The sequence below is a fragment of the Cetorhinus maximus genome, chromosome 4 (genome assembly GCF_964194155.1).
Source record: "Cetorhinus maximus chromosome 4, sCetMax3.hap1.1, whole genome shotgun sequence".
Lineage (NCBI taxonomy): Eukaryota > Metazoa > Chordata > Chondrichthyes > Lamniformes > Cetorhinidae > Cetorhinus > Cetorhinus maximus.
This window is the reverse complement of record NC_135882.1, coordinates 156025650-156041478: the sequence shown is the minus strand read 5'-3', so window position 1 is coordinate 156041478 and position 15829 is coordinate 156025650. Positions and strand designations below refer to the sequence as shown.

The window sequence follows — 15829 nt, the reverse complement described above, 5'->3', positions numbered from 1 at the left end:
TAGATGATTATGAGACCTACCTTTAAAAATAAAGCACAAGCAATGAACTGCAAAAGGAACACATTAGCCAGATCTTCTGCGCCTGACTTGACTGTTGCAGAATATTGTGAATAAGGAGCATCCCAAAACAGCTCCAGTGAATGCAATAGCTTAAGGCTAACCAGAAAGCCAATCAAGAACTGCACGACCTTAGGAAGTGATGCAGGCAAATTGATGTTTTGCACTTCTGGCCGCCAGTGTGGTTTCATGGTTGGATGGATAAGGTTGGCTCTCAGGTCACGCCAAAGTCCAGACTGCTATTGTTTTCAATGAAGCTGCTACAGGACATTCTCATGAAGGAAATTTCCATGCAGGGAAACCATAAGACGTAGGAGCAGAACTAGGCCATTCAGCCCATCGAGTCTGCTCCATCACTCAATGAGATCATGGCTGATCCGATAATGCTCAACTCCACTTTCCTGCCTTTTCCCCATAACCCTTGATTCGCTTACTGATTAAAAATCTGTCTCCGCCTTGAATATACTTAATGACGCAGCCTCTACAGCCCTCTGCGGTAAAGAATTTCACAGGTTCACTGCCCTCTGAGGGAAGAACTTCCTCCTCATCTCTGTCTTAACTGGGCGGGCCCCTTACTCTGAGGTTATGCCCTCTGGTCCCAGGCTCTCCCACAAGTGACAACAACCTCTCAGCCCCTACCCTATCAGGCTCCCAAAGAATCTTGTGTGTTTCAATAAGGTCGCCTCTCATTCTTCTAAGTTCCAATGAGTACAGGCCCAATCTACTCAACCTTTCCTCATAAGAAAATCCCTCCATATCCAGGATCAACCTAATGAACCTTCTCTGCACTGCCTCCAATGCCAGTATATCTTTCCTTAAATAAGAGGACCAAAACTGTTCACAGTATTCTAGGTGTGGTCTATCTAGTGCCTTGTATAGTTTCAGTAAGACTTCCCTGTTTTTATACTCAATTCTCTTTGAAATAAAGGCCATATTTCCATTTGCCTTCCCTATTACCTGTTGGACTTGTATGTTAGCTTTTTGTGATTCATGCACAAGGACTCCCAAAACCCTCTGCGCTGCAGCCTTCTCCAGTCTTTACCCATTTAAATAATATTCAGCTCCTCTATTCTTCCTGCCAAAGTGCATAAACTCACATTTTCCCACATTATATTCCATCTGCCAAGTTTTTGCCCACTCACTTAACCTGTCTATATCCCTCTGTAGGCTCCTTGTGTCATTCTCACCATTTTCCTTCCCACCTACTTTTGTCTCATCTGCAAATTTGAGTGATAGTCCATTTACTTCTCTCATCTAAGTCATTAATATATTATATATATTAATATATATATATAGTAAATAATTGAGGCCCCAGCACTGATCCCTGTGGCGCTCCACAATAGGTAACTATAGGTCAGTTAGCTTAACATCTGTCATTAGGAAAATGTTAGAATCTATTATAAATGATGTAATAGCATAGCAACTTGAATTACATAATCTAAGGCTGCCTTCCTGAAAATGACCCCCCTTATCCCAACTCTCTATCCTCTATTAGTTAGCCAATCCTCCATCCATGCTATTACATTACCCCCAACACCATGGGCTCTTATCTTATTAAGTAGCATTATGTGTGGCACCTTATCAAACGCATTTTGGAAATCCAAATATATCACATCTACTGGTTCCCCTTTATCTATCCTGCTAGTTACAGCCTCAAAGAATTCTAATAAATTTGTCAGGCATGATTTCCCCTTCGTGAAGCCATGCTGACTCTGCTTGATTAGATTATGTAATTCAAATTGCTATGCTATTACATCTTTTATGATAGATTCTAACATTTTCCCAATGACAGATGTTAAACTAACTGGCCTATAATTACCTGTTGTTCTGTCTCCCTCCCTTTTTGAATAAGGGTGTCACATTGGCAGTTTTCCTCTGGGGCTTTTTCAGAATCTAAGGATTCTTGGAGGATTATCCACTATCTCTGTAGCTACTTCCTATAGTACCCTAGGATGCAACCCATCAGCTCTAGGGGGCTTATCGGCCTTTAGCCCCATTAGTTTCCCTAGTGATAGTTATTGTATTTATTTCCTCTCCCTCTTTTGTCCCATGATTATTTAGTATTGGAATGCTATTAGTGCCTTCTACTGTGGAGACCGAAGCAAGGTATATATTCAACTCCTCCACCATTTCCTGGTTCCCCATTATTATTTCCCCCACTTCATTCTGTAAAGGGTCTATGTTCACTTTGTCTCTCTCTTCCTTTTTATACATTTAAAGAAGCTCTTACTGTCCGTTTTTATATTACTTGCTAGTTTACCCTCAAAGTTCATTTTCTCCTCAATTTTTTTTGGTCATCTTTTGTTGGTTTTGAAAACTTTCCCAATCCTCTGGCTTACCACTAATCTTTACCACATTGTATGTCTTTTCTTTTAATTTGATATTATCCTTAACTTCCTTGGTTAACCACGGTTGATTTATCCCCTTCCTTGAATCCTTCTTCCTCACTGGTTTATATCTTTATTGTGAGTCATGAACTATTTTCTTAAACGTCTGCCATTGTTCATCAACTGTTTTTTCTGCTAAAATCCTATCCCAGTCCACTCCAGCCAACTCTGCCCTTATTCCTTTGTAATTACCCTAATTTAAGTTTAGCACAGTTATTTCCAACCCAGGTTTCTCTCACTCAAACTGAATGCTAAATTCAACCAGTGATGATTTAAAAACTCTCAAATCCTTTACAGCGATATCATATCTAAAATTTATATCAGCACATCTGATCAACTTTTTCTATTATATATTTGTATATCCATATCTATAATGGAAACTGCTTACTTGCCGTATTGTAATTACACTATTCTTTTAGTGGAGATGGTGCGTCACCACCATTGCTGGGAGTGTGTAATTACAGTATGACAAGTTGACAGAGTCAACTCCTTAAACAAATAAGCCTAAAAATCAAAAATAAAATTGAGATCAGACTGTTTGATTTCAAATGTGAACTGAATTACATCAATGCACGAATGGATATATACCAAAATTACTTTGAATTAAAAATAATGGCTCTTTTTTTTTTAATCTGTTAAGGTTTTTAAAGCTGAAATCAGTCTAAAATCTATAATTTTAATTTCCTAATTAAAGCATTATATTTTTAAAAAAAAACAAGTGCTGTATCCTGCAGGTGCTGGAAGATGGGATTAGAATGGACTAAAACATTAGAATGTTTTCCAATTTTTTTTTTACATTCGGCGCAGACATGATGGACTGAATCTTTCTGTGCTGTAACTTTTCTATGGTTCTAAAATCTTTTTTAAACCAAGGCGACAGTAAAACAAATAGTGATAGCGTCAGCAGAATATCATCCATAATCTGGACTACACATTAGAGGTATAATATGCTGTACAAAATAAATATCTATGCAAGTCCCATACCGAACTACCAATGCCAGGGATTCCACTGTGGGCAAGTATAAGAAACCATATGCTTCCCACCAGGGATTGAGGAGAAATTGGAAGTGCAACTCACCTGAGCCCAATCTGCATTTCAATGCCACTAGATACACAGCGATATTAGCTGAGCCATCGAAGCAAATTGCAAGTCTATCAGTTACAATTCGTATGTTGCATGAAAACCAAAAAAGCTTATAAAGCTTACTCCTTTGCTCATTTGTTTAAACACTTCCAATCAATTTAACTAACAATCTCCTTTTTTTAGATTTGTCAGTGCCATGTTAGCAACAAATCTTATAATTTTCCAGGCAGAACCTTTTTTCATGCAATTGAACTATCATCAGGGAGGTGATGGCATAGTGATATTGTTGCTGACTAGTAATCCAGAGACCCAGTGTAATGCTCTGGGATCCTGGGGACGCAGGTTTGAATCCCGCCACGGCAGATGATGGAATTTGAATTCAATAAAAATCTGGAATTAAAAGTCTAATGATGACCATGAAACCATTGTCAATTGTTGTAAAAACCCATCTGGTTCACAAATGTCCTTTAGGGAAGGAAATCCGCCGTCCTTACTGGCCTACATGTGACTCCAGACCCATAGCAATGTAGGGATGTAGGGGCAATTAGGGATGGACAATAAATGCTGGTCAGCGACACCACATCCCATAAACAAATTTTAAAAAAGGATAAGAGCAGAAAATCCATGAAGAGCACCGAAAGAGCAATCAGCATCTCAGTCAGAACACATCCAAAACCATATAGAAGCAACAATTTGATAATATGTATCTTGCACATCTTAGCAAATAGTTGAATTCTAAATCCTCATTGAGATATTTAATTTATTTTTTTGAATTTTAATCCATAAACATTGAGCACATGTGTGAGTATCAGATAATGATGATGCACAGACTCTACCAAGAAGAGAAACTGCACTCAAACTTTAACCCAAAAAGCCTTACCTTTACTGAATCCAACAAGCTCTTGGGAAAGAATCTCTTCAAACCCACATCCTTCCTGTTCAAAATAAAATGAAATGTGTACATAATTCTTAGTACAATTTTAAAGACTCTACTCATTGACCAACAACTAACAAAAACAGGTGTTAAAATAAATATTCCACAACCAACAAAATTGAAGTTTAAGTATTTTTTCTGTAAATCATGTCAATAACATCACACAGTCCTTTTTGTACACAGAACTGCATGCATTCCTTCGTACATATTGCATCAAACAATGAAAGGCATCACATGTGGTGCTACAGTCCACAGGAAGAGTCCTCATCATTCCTACTCAGCTGCAGAGCATTTGTAATAGAACATCCCTGTTCAAAAGACTGCTCGCTACTTGTTAAGGAAAAGGAAATCCATGGAATTAAGAGGAATGTGGCAGCATGGATACAAATTTCTCAGTGACAAAAAGCAGAGAGTGATGGCAGATGAATGCTTTTCAGGTTGGAAGGCAGTTACAGCAATGTTGCTCAAGGGTCAGAATTGGGTCCAGAACACCTTTCAACATTGTATAACTGACCTAAACACAGATGTAGGGAGCAGCATTATTAAGTTTGCAAGTGGTACAGAACTTGGCATCTCAGCAGACAGGCATGGGGGTAGTTGTGATTTCCAGAAGACATAGACAGGATGGTTGTGCTCCTCTCCGCAGATGCTGCCAGACCTGCTGAGTTTTTCCAGGTATTTTTGTTTTTGTTTTGGTAAAATGGGTAGAAGCAGATGGAGTTCAAATTGAGGAGTGCAAATTGGTATACTTTGGGAGGACTATTACAGAAAGACAGCATACTATAATTGTTACAATCTTGAAAAGGAGAGATAAACAGAGGGATCTTGGTGTCTATTTACACAAAATTTTGAAGGTTCCAGGGCAAGTGTGATAAAGTGTGAAGTGGGAAAAAACCATATGGGTTACTTGGGTTCACAAATAGAGGAATCAAATGTAAAGAGAAAGCGATAATGTTAGGACTCATAAATCAGTATTTAGGCTTCAGTTGGAGCAGTGTGGAGAATTCTGGGCACCACACTAAAGCAAAAGTGTGAAGACTTTAGAAAAGGCACAGAACAGGTTTACCAGGATACCACGGATGCAGAGTGGTTGAAAATGATAGGACTGTTCTCCTAGAAACAAAAGGCTTAAAGGTTATCTAATAGAGCTTTTCAAGATGATGATGGGTTTTGAAAGAATAGATAGAGGATCTCCCTCTGGTGAGAGGGTTAATAACTAGAGATCATGGATCTAAAATATTGATAAAAGATGCATTTGTTTTAATTTTCCAAAATTTCCTTGATTCTGGAAAGGTCCAAATCAAATTTAATCCTCTATTTAAGAAAGGAGGGAGACAGAATGCAGGAAACTACCAGCCAGTTAGCCTAACATCTGCCATAGGGAAATGCTGGAATCTATTATTAAGAAGGTTATAGCAGGAAGCTTTCTCTCAGACACCTTCCACGCACTCTCTCTCACCGACTCAGCCATCAACAGTACCACTGCTTCACATGCCCATTGCAAAGAGTTACACACTTTCAGTTGTCTCTTTGGACCTTCTCGCCCCTTGCAAGCTGCTCACTTTAAATCTGCTTTCTGAAGCTTTTGTCTCTTTAAACCTGACGCTTGGAGCCTTTCTCTCTGCCCCTCACTCTTAACTTCACTTAACAGGGCCTTTTCCAGGTTCCTGTCCTTCCTTTTGGCTAGAAAGTCTGCTTGGGACTTTCCCCTATTCCACTCCCCTGGATTTTGGGTCTTTTCTTTAGCTTCGGCCTGGCTATCTATCCCCTTTTGCTCCAGTTTCTCTCTCTGGCAGCTACTTTCGACCAACTTTAGCTTGGAACTGGCTATCTGCCCCTTGTAGGCTGCTTCTCTGCCAGCTATCTTCAAAACCAGCTGAACTCCAACAGCTTCCAAAACACACTGCTGTTTCTAGATTTTCTGTGTGTTTGTGGGAGGGACCTGCCTCTCTGGACCCCTGTTGCTAGGCAATGGCCCAATTCTTCTACCCTTATTTGCTTAACTTAGTTTAAGTCGTAAAACTCTCATTAGAATTGCAGGCACCTTTTTAAAAGTGAAGCTAAAACTCAATTTGACTTTTTTTTAAAAACACAGATACAGAAATACAAATCAAACTTAAACTTTAAAGCTAAAACTCATTCCTAACACCCAAAAGTACAAATATAACTTACTTAAACTATCTCTAGTTCCTAACAATTGGCAGAAGGATTAGAGGGGACATGAGGAAAAACCTTTTCATCCAGAGGGTGGTGGGCATCTGGAATTCACTGCCTAAGTTGGTGGTTGAGGCTGAAATGCTCCATTCATTTAAAAGATACCTGAATCTGCATCGGAAGGTGCTGTAACCTGCAAGGCTACAGGCCAGGTGCTGGAAAGAGGGATTAAAGTGAGTGGCTCGTTTCTTTCTCTTTTTGGCCAGCACACACACGATGGGCTGAATGGCATCTTTCTGCACTATAATCTTTCTGTGGTTACTGTTCTATGAGCAGGTTAGCTCATTCTACTTCCCTGCCCTTTTTGTGTAGCCCTGCATTTTTTTCCCTTCAAGTGTTTCTCCAATTCCCTTTTGAAAACCACAACTGAATCTGACTCCACCTTTTCAGGCAGTGCTTCATCAGGGTCACACAACAGTACACCACAGAAGAGACCCAGTCGGCTCATCGAGTCAGCAATCCAGTTAGTCCCACTCACTCACTCTTTTCCCACAACCCTGCAATTTTCCTTCTTGAAGTGTCTACCCAATTCCCTTTTGAAAGGAACTACTGAATCTGTTCCCACCACACTATGAGGCAGTGCATTCCGTATCCTAACCACTTGTTGCGTAAATCAATTTCTTTAGCTTGGCAATTTTGCTGGATTGTTCCAGCTGTGCTTGTTGCCCAACTTGTTTATGCTACATATTAATGTTTATAAACAACATAAGTGAACATTAGTTATTAATAATAAAGTGAAGTATTTAACATTTGTTGCTCTCTACTTAATTTTCTAGTTTAAATGAAACAGCAATTCTTGGTCTGGTCAACTGGCTCTATTGGTAACACCCCTGTCTCCAAGTCAGCAATCCACTCCATGAGTTAAGCATGTGTGCCGACACACATTCAGCACTGAAGGAGTGCTGCAGTGTTGAAGGAATCATCTTTTTGATCAAAAATGTTAAACAAAGGCTTTGTCAGCCTGTTGAAATGCTCTGACTGTACTTTTCATATTTTTCCTGAACATTTGCCCACATTTATTTTGGCACACTGTACATGCCATAACTCCTCTCCCCATGCCCCTGATCCATCTCCACATAACTGTTTTAACTAGGGCGCCATTCAAATAAAAGAGAGTGCTCCTGCTGTCCTGACAAACACTGTTTCCTCATCCAGTGCCATTTGCGGGGAATTGCAATACATAAATTGGCTGCTGCCTGGACTTCAAAAGCTGTGAATTCACAATTCATTTACTGTATATGAAGCATTTCAGAACATTTCTGAAAGGCTTCACACTGAATAACTGCAAGTTCTCGTATTTTTTTATAAACCTAAGCCACAAGAAGAAACATTAGCAGACTACTGACCTACATGGGCATCAGAGCTACTAGGCTTTATCCCATATTCATCCTCATTCACACACTTCCTAGATAATATTTTTCCGAATTCAGTTTTATTTTCCTTTCCAGCCTTCTAATTTTACATTCACACATTTTTCAAATGTTTCTTCAACGTGTGTCTACATTCTTTTTGGTTCGAAAACCTGATTGCTTCCTTTTGATTATCACAAATTGTTGATTTAACTAATGCCTCACAAAGTCATTTGTGCTGATATAGGTGATGATATGGCTCATATTCAACTGCCACACTTGCTTAATTTTCCTTTAGTGAAGTGAGCATTTCTCTTTATGTTGTTACTTACAATAGGAATCATACTTTCTCATGAGGCAATTAACAACTTGTATTTATATAGCATCTTTAACATAACAGAATGTCCCAAGACATTGCACAGGAACGTTAAAAAGCAAAATTTGACGTCAAGCTACAAAAGGAGACAGATGATCAAAAACTTGATCAAAGTAGTAGGTTTTAAGAAGCTCCATTGAAGAGTTGAGATGTAGTGAGGTGGAAATGTTTAGGGAAAGAGTTCCAGAGTTTGGGGCCTTGGCAACTGAAGGCATGGCCAATGAGTGGTGCAACAATTAAAATGAGGGGTGCTCAAGGAAGTCAAAATTAGAGGAGCACAGATAACTTGGGAGGGTTGTGGGGTTCAGGCTTAGGGAGGTGCAAAACCATGGAGGGATTTGAAAACAAGGACAAGAGTTTTAAAATGGAGGCATAGATTAACCAGGAGCCAATTTGATTAGCTGTCAGCAAACAAAGAGGTGTTGGATGTCTGGAACTTTGCACGACTAAGCACTCAGGCACCTGAGCTTTGGGTGACCTCATGTTTACAGAGAGTAGAATGTGGAAGGCTGGCCAGGAATAGTCAAATGTAGAGGTAACAAAGACATGGATGAGGGTTCAGCAACAGACAAGCTGAGCAAGGGCACAGTGGGGTAATATTATGGAGGTGGAAATTGGTGGTCTTAGTGATAATGCAGATATGTAGTGGGAAGCTCACCTCTGGGTCAAGTATGACACCCAGTTCAGCCTCAACAGCTGCTGGGAAATAGATGGAGTTGATGGCTAGGGAACTGAGTTCGTAGTAGGGAGTGAAGACAATGGCTTCAGTCTTCCCAGTGTTTAACTGAGCAATTCCTTTAATAGGAAACATTTATTTTCCAGCTGCAGCCAACAATTGTACTTGAAATGTTACATCAATGCTCCAAAGCTATATTCAGACATGTTTTTCACCCAACATGTACGACAGACATACAGTTTCAAAATTGTATCTTTTTCATAGCTGCTCAACGCATCTGCCCATTTCCTTCACCAAAACACTTATTGTTCTGTTTTTAAAGATTTTACAAATGATCATACTTTGAAATATCTCATTCGTGCACAGCATTGGTTCAAGTTCTCATTTCTTGAATCACTAAAATCTCAGTCTTTGACTAGCTATTCATTAAAACCCCGAGGAAATGCACTCATGCACAATGTATGATTAAATACCATGATATTCACCAAATGCTGGAACATATGCAATTTCAACAGCCACAGGGGCAGATCCACTTAAAAAGAAAGCAAGCTTTGACATCTGACATCCTGAGAACAGTGGGTCAGCTTAAGGGAGAACATTTATCTACAAGCCACAAAACAGATTTCAGAACCATCTGCTGATATAGTGTGAAAGTGTGTCTAACAAAAAAAGACAACTGGCAACGTTCCAAATCAAACTGGTACAAATTACAGCAATCTGACCCATAGTCACAATTGTGCAAACTCTCAGGAAGTTCAACATTATAGCATTGTTTCTTAAAAAGCCTTGCAGAATTTGTACTAGAAAAATGTTAAGCTAGAAATAATTTGTCTTTCTGCATACATCCTTGAAACTCCAATCCAGAATACTCAGATTCCTAACTTCTTGACAGCTGTAATATTTCATTATGCAATAAAGACATCACAAAGTAGCACACATATTCGGGCTTCACAACTAGGCAATGTTCTAGGCAGCCTAATGATTAAAAAAAATACACTAGCTGCAGAATAATTTTATTCAGCATGGAAAAAATATCTTTTGAATCTCAAGTTAAATGGTAAAAATTGGGGGTGAACAGGACCAACTCTGTCACGTGAGGAATCAGTAGAAACTAGAAGGAAGAATTGAGAATGTTTATAAAAGGCACCACGAAAGTAGTTGGAGTCATAACAAATAAGCCTGGGGAAGTGGTGCATAAATAACTGCACTGCACCTAATAGATTTACAAAAGATCAAGTTACCAATAGAAACATAAAGGTTCTATAACTACTAAAAATGCAAGATGAACTACCTTTGAAACAAGATTTCAGGAAATTAAAACATCAAGTGGAGCATAATCATCGTTTGTCTGCAGACACCTGTGTTGGGACATTGTAGTTGGCCCTTTGCTAAAAGAATGGCTGCAGCATCTATGATTCTCATTAAATGTTACACCTTTGAGAAACCCAAGAAAAATCTATACTTTCGTTTTAAGAAGAGAAAAGCTTGAAATACTCAGCCAGTCAGGCTGTGGAGAAAGATAAAACACCCAGTTAACCTTTCAGGGCTGCGATTTGGAATTGTTGGGATAGCACAGTGTGCAAGAACTAGAGGTATGCATTTCACCCACACTTCATAGAAACAAACATGATTGTATGCATTTCTTTGCCTGTCATTATCCTTGATCCAGAGAGAGTACAGATTGAGGTAACCAACTGGATTAAGGCAGTTTCATTTTATTTTTGTTATAAATACCTCATAGACAAAGGCAATAAGGACAAGACATTTTTAAAAGCCTAGCAGTGATAAAATGTTGCTTTTTCAACATCAACTAAATGAACATACATGTAACAAAAATCCCAGTTTGTCCACCACTTAGTCAATATTTGTAAAATCATTACGTTTACTCTAAGGCAGCTTGTCTGTTCAAATCTATTAAGTACAACAGGATTCCATACTGAACGTGTTATCCATACCACCCTGGGGGACTGTGCAGATTCTAATTAGCAAGCGTATAGAATGGATGGTAATCTGATTTGCCTTCTAATTGACCAACTTGACCATTATTAATTAGTGAACATTCTCCTGCTGCTGATCATTTAGTTCCTAAAAGCTACTCTAGGGAAGGCATAAGGTATCGCATTGACCATCTGGTGAATAAAATGCAAACTGGACTTTACATCATTGCAGGTCTTTCTATTAATGAAAGGAATAAATTTAATTTGGTTCAGAAATCAAAAACTATACACGACAGTTACTGCATTGTTGAAAATATCTGGTCATCCAGAAATAAAGATTATTTGGAATCTCTTCACAAAGAAATGAAGTAATACTCAAATTTTATGAACAGGGAGGAATTTTTTGCATTCTCTGGCAATTCAACTGTACAAGGGAGAATTGGTGTATTCTCCAATTTACAAACCTTGTTTTATCAATAATATTACCATTGCAGTCTTATGCAGGTTTATGACCTGATTGTAATGCAAAACAATGTCCCACTGATTACAAGTCTTTAACGATTTGATTGGGCTGCATAATTGTAATCATTAAACAATGTTCTTCATCACACAATTGCATCTGTATTGTACATTTGTTAACTCATAAAAAACCAAACAAATCCGATACACCAAAACAATTGAAGATTCCTCTATCAAGGCCTAAGGTGACAGGGAAAGAAGCAAAATACAGAACAGAGGAAAGACATATCAGTATATCTACATATAAGACATAGTGAAGACCATTTGCTTCAAAAAGCAATGCTAGTGACAAATAAAAGATGCTAAGTGGCAAGAATACTACACCCACAGATTAAAACTTCATCTTCAACCAGTTATTGGCAAGAATATATTATTTTGGACTCTTGTACTTTAGATGTATCCACATTTGTTTTTGTACATTTCAAATATACTTTCATGGTGCATCTCAAATTCACAAAGCATGTGGACAAGCTTCCTGTTCAGATGCAGCCAAATTTCTACTGTGTAAACATTGCCTATATCTGAACAGGAAATATGCATTCACATGTGTATCCTCGATTCCAAGTTGCATATATTATTCTAAACTTAGGAACTGCAGCACAATTTTAAAATTTGCAGACAACACCAGGTAGTGGTTGCAGTTAATACACAGAAAGAGACACAATAAAGGAAGATGTTAATAAACTTGCAAAATGGGTATGTGATTGGCAAATGATCTTTAATAGGATATATCACAGGAGCATTATAAAGCAAAATCTAACACCAAGCACATATGAAGTATTAGAGCAGGTGACCAAAAGCTTGATCAAAAAGATATATTTTAAGGCAAGTCTAAAAGAAGGAAACCAAGATACAGAGGCAGAGGTTTACAGAGAGAATTCCATAGATTAGGACCTAGGAAGTTGAAGGCACAGCACCAACGGGGTTGGGATGAGGGGTTGTGATTAAAATCAGGTTTGCTCAAGAGGCCAGGTTTAGAGGAATGCAGACATCTGAGGGTTGCAGAATGGAGATTACAGAGAGTTGAGGTTACATGGAGGTTTGAAAAAAAAGATGTGAATTTTAAAAACCGAAGCATTGATTAAACAGGGAGCAATGCAGGTCAGCAAGTGCAGCGGTAATAGTGATTAAGACCTGGTGCGAGTAAGGACATGGGCAGCAAAGCTTTGGATGACCTTAAGTTTACAGAAGAATGTGAGAGGCAAGTAAGAAGTGCTTTGAAATAGTCAAGGCTAGAGGTGTATAGATAAGTGTGAGGTGGTAAATTTTGGTAGGCAGAATAAGGAGACCACATACTCCTTGGAAAATGAGTGTCTGAATGGGGGAGAGGAGCAGAGGGATCTGAAAGTGCAAATACAGTACCACAACTAAGTAAAAGTATTGATGCAGGTTAATACATACAAACATAGGGCCTAGGAGCAGGAAGGCCATAAAAAGAAACAAACAAGGCACTGGGGTTCATTTCTAGAAGGATTTATTTGGAAAACATTAAATTTGGAAAAACCTTGGTTACACTACTTAGGACAGTTCTAATTTCCATATATATAAAATTGTAGAGGCACCAGTGAAGCTGCAAAAAATACTTTAAGAATGATACCAGAATTCATAGCTTATGTCTGTCAGGAAAAAATTTAGGTTAGGGTTCTTTATATAGAGTATTTGTAGAGCATCTGCTTTTACTTGTGGGGGAGACCAGAACTGCGGGCCACTAATAAAGATGGCCACCAATAAATCCATGAGGCAAGTCAGGAAAAACTTTATCCGGAGAGTGATTAGAATGTGGAGCTCATTGTCGCCAGGAGAAGCAAATAGCATAGATTTAAGTGGAAGCCAGATAAACACAGGGAGAACAAAACAGAATAATATGTTGATGGAGTTGGATGAAAGAGTGGGAGGAGGCTCACGTGGTGTATAAACATCAACATGGACCTGCTGGGCCAAATGGCCTGCTTCTGTACTGTGGATACTATACAATAATACAATATAAAATAAAATGCCATCCTTCTGAAGCAGCACAGAAGTATTTTTTTTCCAATGAACAGTTTTGTAAACACTGGGTCTTAAAATCTAAAATTGAATAGCTAGCAATAATTGGTCTAATTTTTACACCTATAAACTAAATTGAGTTTCTTTATAGGCTGACAGAAATCAAATTTATTTAGATCCAATTTTCTCATAAGATTTCAGAATAAAAAAGAAATAATGAATCCCACATTATAGCTTGTACCCTTCTTGAAATATTTCAAGACAAATTGCAAATCAGCTACTTATACACTGAAATAAATACTTGCACATTAAAATACAACATGCTAGCCCTTAGTACAGGAACACTTAAAAGTAACTCACTCCAACAATTCATAATTGGATTTCTTTTCCAAGGCATTTCCCCGCATTTCCCTATAGAATCTCCTATTAAAAAAAGGAATAAATTGTTAAATCAAACTATCTCAAAACAGTAAGATAAAAGCAAAAAACTGCGGATGCTGGAAATCCAAAACAAAAACAAAAATACCTGGAAAAACTCAGCAGGTCTGGCAGCATCTGTGGAGAGGAATACAGTCAATGTTTCGAGTCCGTGTGTTCTGGTGAAGAGTCATACAGACTCGAAACGTTAACTGTGTTCCTCTCCGTAGATGCTTGTCAGACCTGCTGAGTTTTTCCAGGTATTTTTGTTTTTGTTTTGTACCTCAAATCAGTGATGTGTTAATTAAACTATTATGCATTTGAATCCATATTGTACTGAAAATGATTACAACCATAGAAAAATATGAACTTTAGAAGAAAATGATTTACATGGACTGCAATACACAAATGTGGACGGAATGAACACAGTAATACAAGAATAAAATCAAGACATTTCTATTTGTTAAGGGTATCGAGGGATGTGGATCAAAGACCAGTAAGTGGAGTTGAGGTACAGGTAAGCCATGATCTAATGGAATGTTTTAAAAGGCTCAAGGGGCTGAATGGTCTACTCCTGTTAGCATAGGTAATATTGGAGATTATTTTTCCAATGCAAAGTTTGCTGCATTTAAATATAGTATGAAGGTCTGGATATACATATTCAAAATCATAAAACACATCCAGCTATCTCCAACAAAAGCATCAGAAAGGATTGAACAAGCTGGAGACTCTTCTCAGGAGGGAGGGGGTTGAGAGAAAACCTGTTAGAGATCTTCAGGACTTAGACAGCTTCAACCGAATGGACGTGGAGAGGATATTTGGGAGAAGTCCAAATCTAGGGGCTATGAACATGGGATGGTTACTGATGGATCCAATTGGGAATTCAGGAGAAACTTCTTTGACCAGAGAGTGGTCAGAGTGTGAAACTTGTTGCCTCATGTAGTGGTTGAGTCGAAAGGTATATGGTTGAGTCAATGGGAGGAAGCTAGATAAGTACACGGATGATAAAGGAATAGTTGGATTTCAAGGCCGTATACACAGTAATGTGGTTTACCAGGAATGAGGGAGATAAGTTCTGTAAAACACTATTTCAGCACAAACATCATCGATGTGGTCAGTAAAAACGATACAAGGGCAGCCTAAAAAAGAACCTTACAAACCTCTGCATTGCAGACCACCTGTCTTGGCAAAACACTGCAACCAACCTGCCCATATGGAGGCAAGCGCTAAAATTTGGTTCAGCATGCTTTGAGGACCTTCTACATCAAACTCAATATTCAACATGTCCAGAAGGCCAAAGGTGACGCAACTGTACAAGTTCTCCCAAGCACCAATGACAATATGAACTACTAATTCTGTGGATGTCCATGGTGATCTTGTGTTGGACTCTTCAATCATGAGGGGACCCACAGGAGACGATGAAGTCACTTACAGCTTGGACATACTCGAATAATGAAGAGTCTATCACAAGCTCAGTGCCAGCTGGAGTAGTGGGTCCAATTCTGAACACCAAACTTCAAAAGAAGGACATGAAAGTTTTGGAAAGGGTACAGAAGATATGTACTTGAATAGTTCCAGGGATGAGTGATTATGGTTATGTGGGTAGAGTAGAGAAGCTGGGATTGTTCTCCTTAGAATAGGAAAGGTTAAGAGGAGATTTTACAGCGGTGTTAAAGGTTTAGATGGGGTAAATAAAGACAAAATCTTTCCAATGGCTGGATGGCTGATGATGAGAGGGTTCTTTGAAAGAGCCAATGCAGACTCGATCGGTTGAATGACCTTTTTCTGTGCTATACTATTCTATATTTTTATGTTCTTTTGGGAACTACAGAACAGCAAAACACAAAAAGGCTAAACTCTTGACAGGCTTTGTGGTGTGTTGTGTCATGTACT

At 38.6% G+C, this 15829-nt stretch overlaps 1 protein-coding gene across 6 annotated transcripts in view; it reads right to left on the bottom strand.

Moving 5' to 3' along the window:
- The window catches only part of LOC144679973 (focal adhesion kinase 1), a 531813-nt gene that overhangs the window by 236383 nt on the left and 279601 nt on the right, over nt 1-15829 (bottom strand). For all 6 annotated transcript variants that reach the window (XM_078540999.1, XM_078541000.1, XM_078540997.1 and 3 more), the window contains 2 exons: nt 13880-13942; nt 4409-4463 (listed from right to left, as the gene is read on the bottom strand). In XM_078540999.1, coding sequence (XP_078397125.1) covers nt 4409-4463; nt 13880-13942 — 118 coding nt within the window. The remainder of the gene's footprint in view (nt 1-4408; nt 4464-13879; nt 13943-15829) is intronic.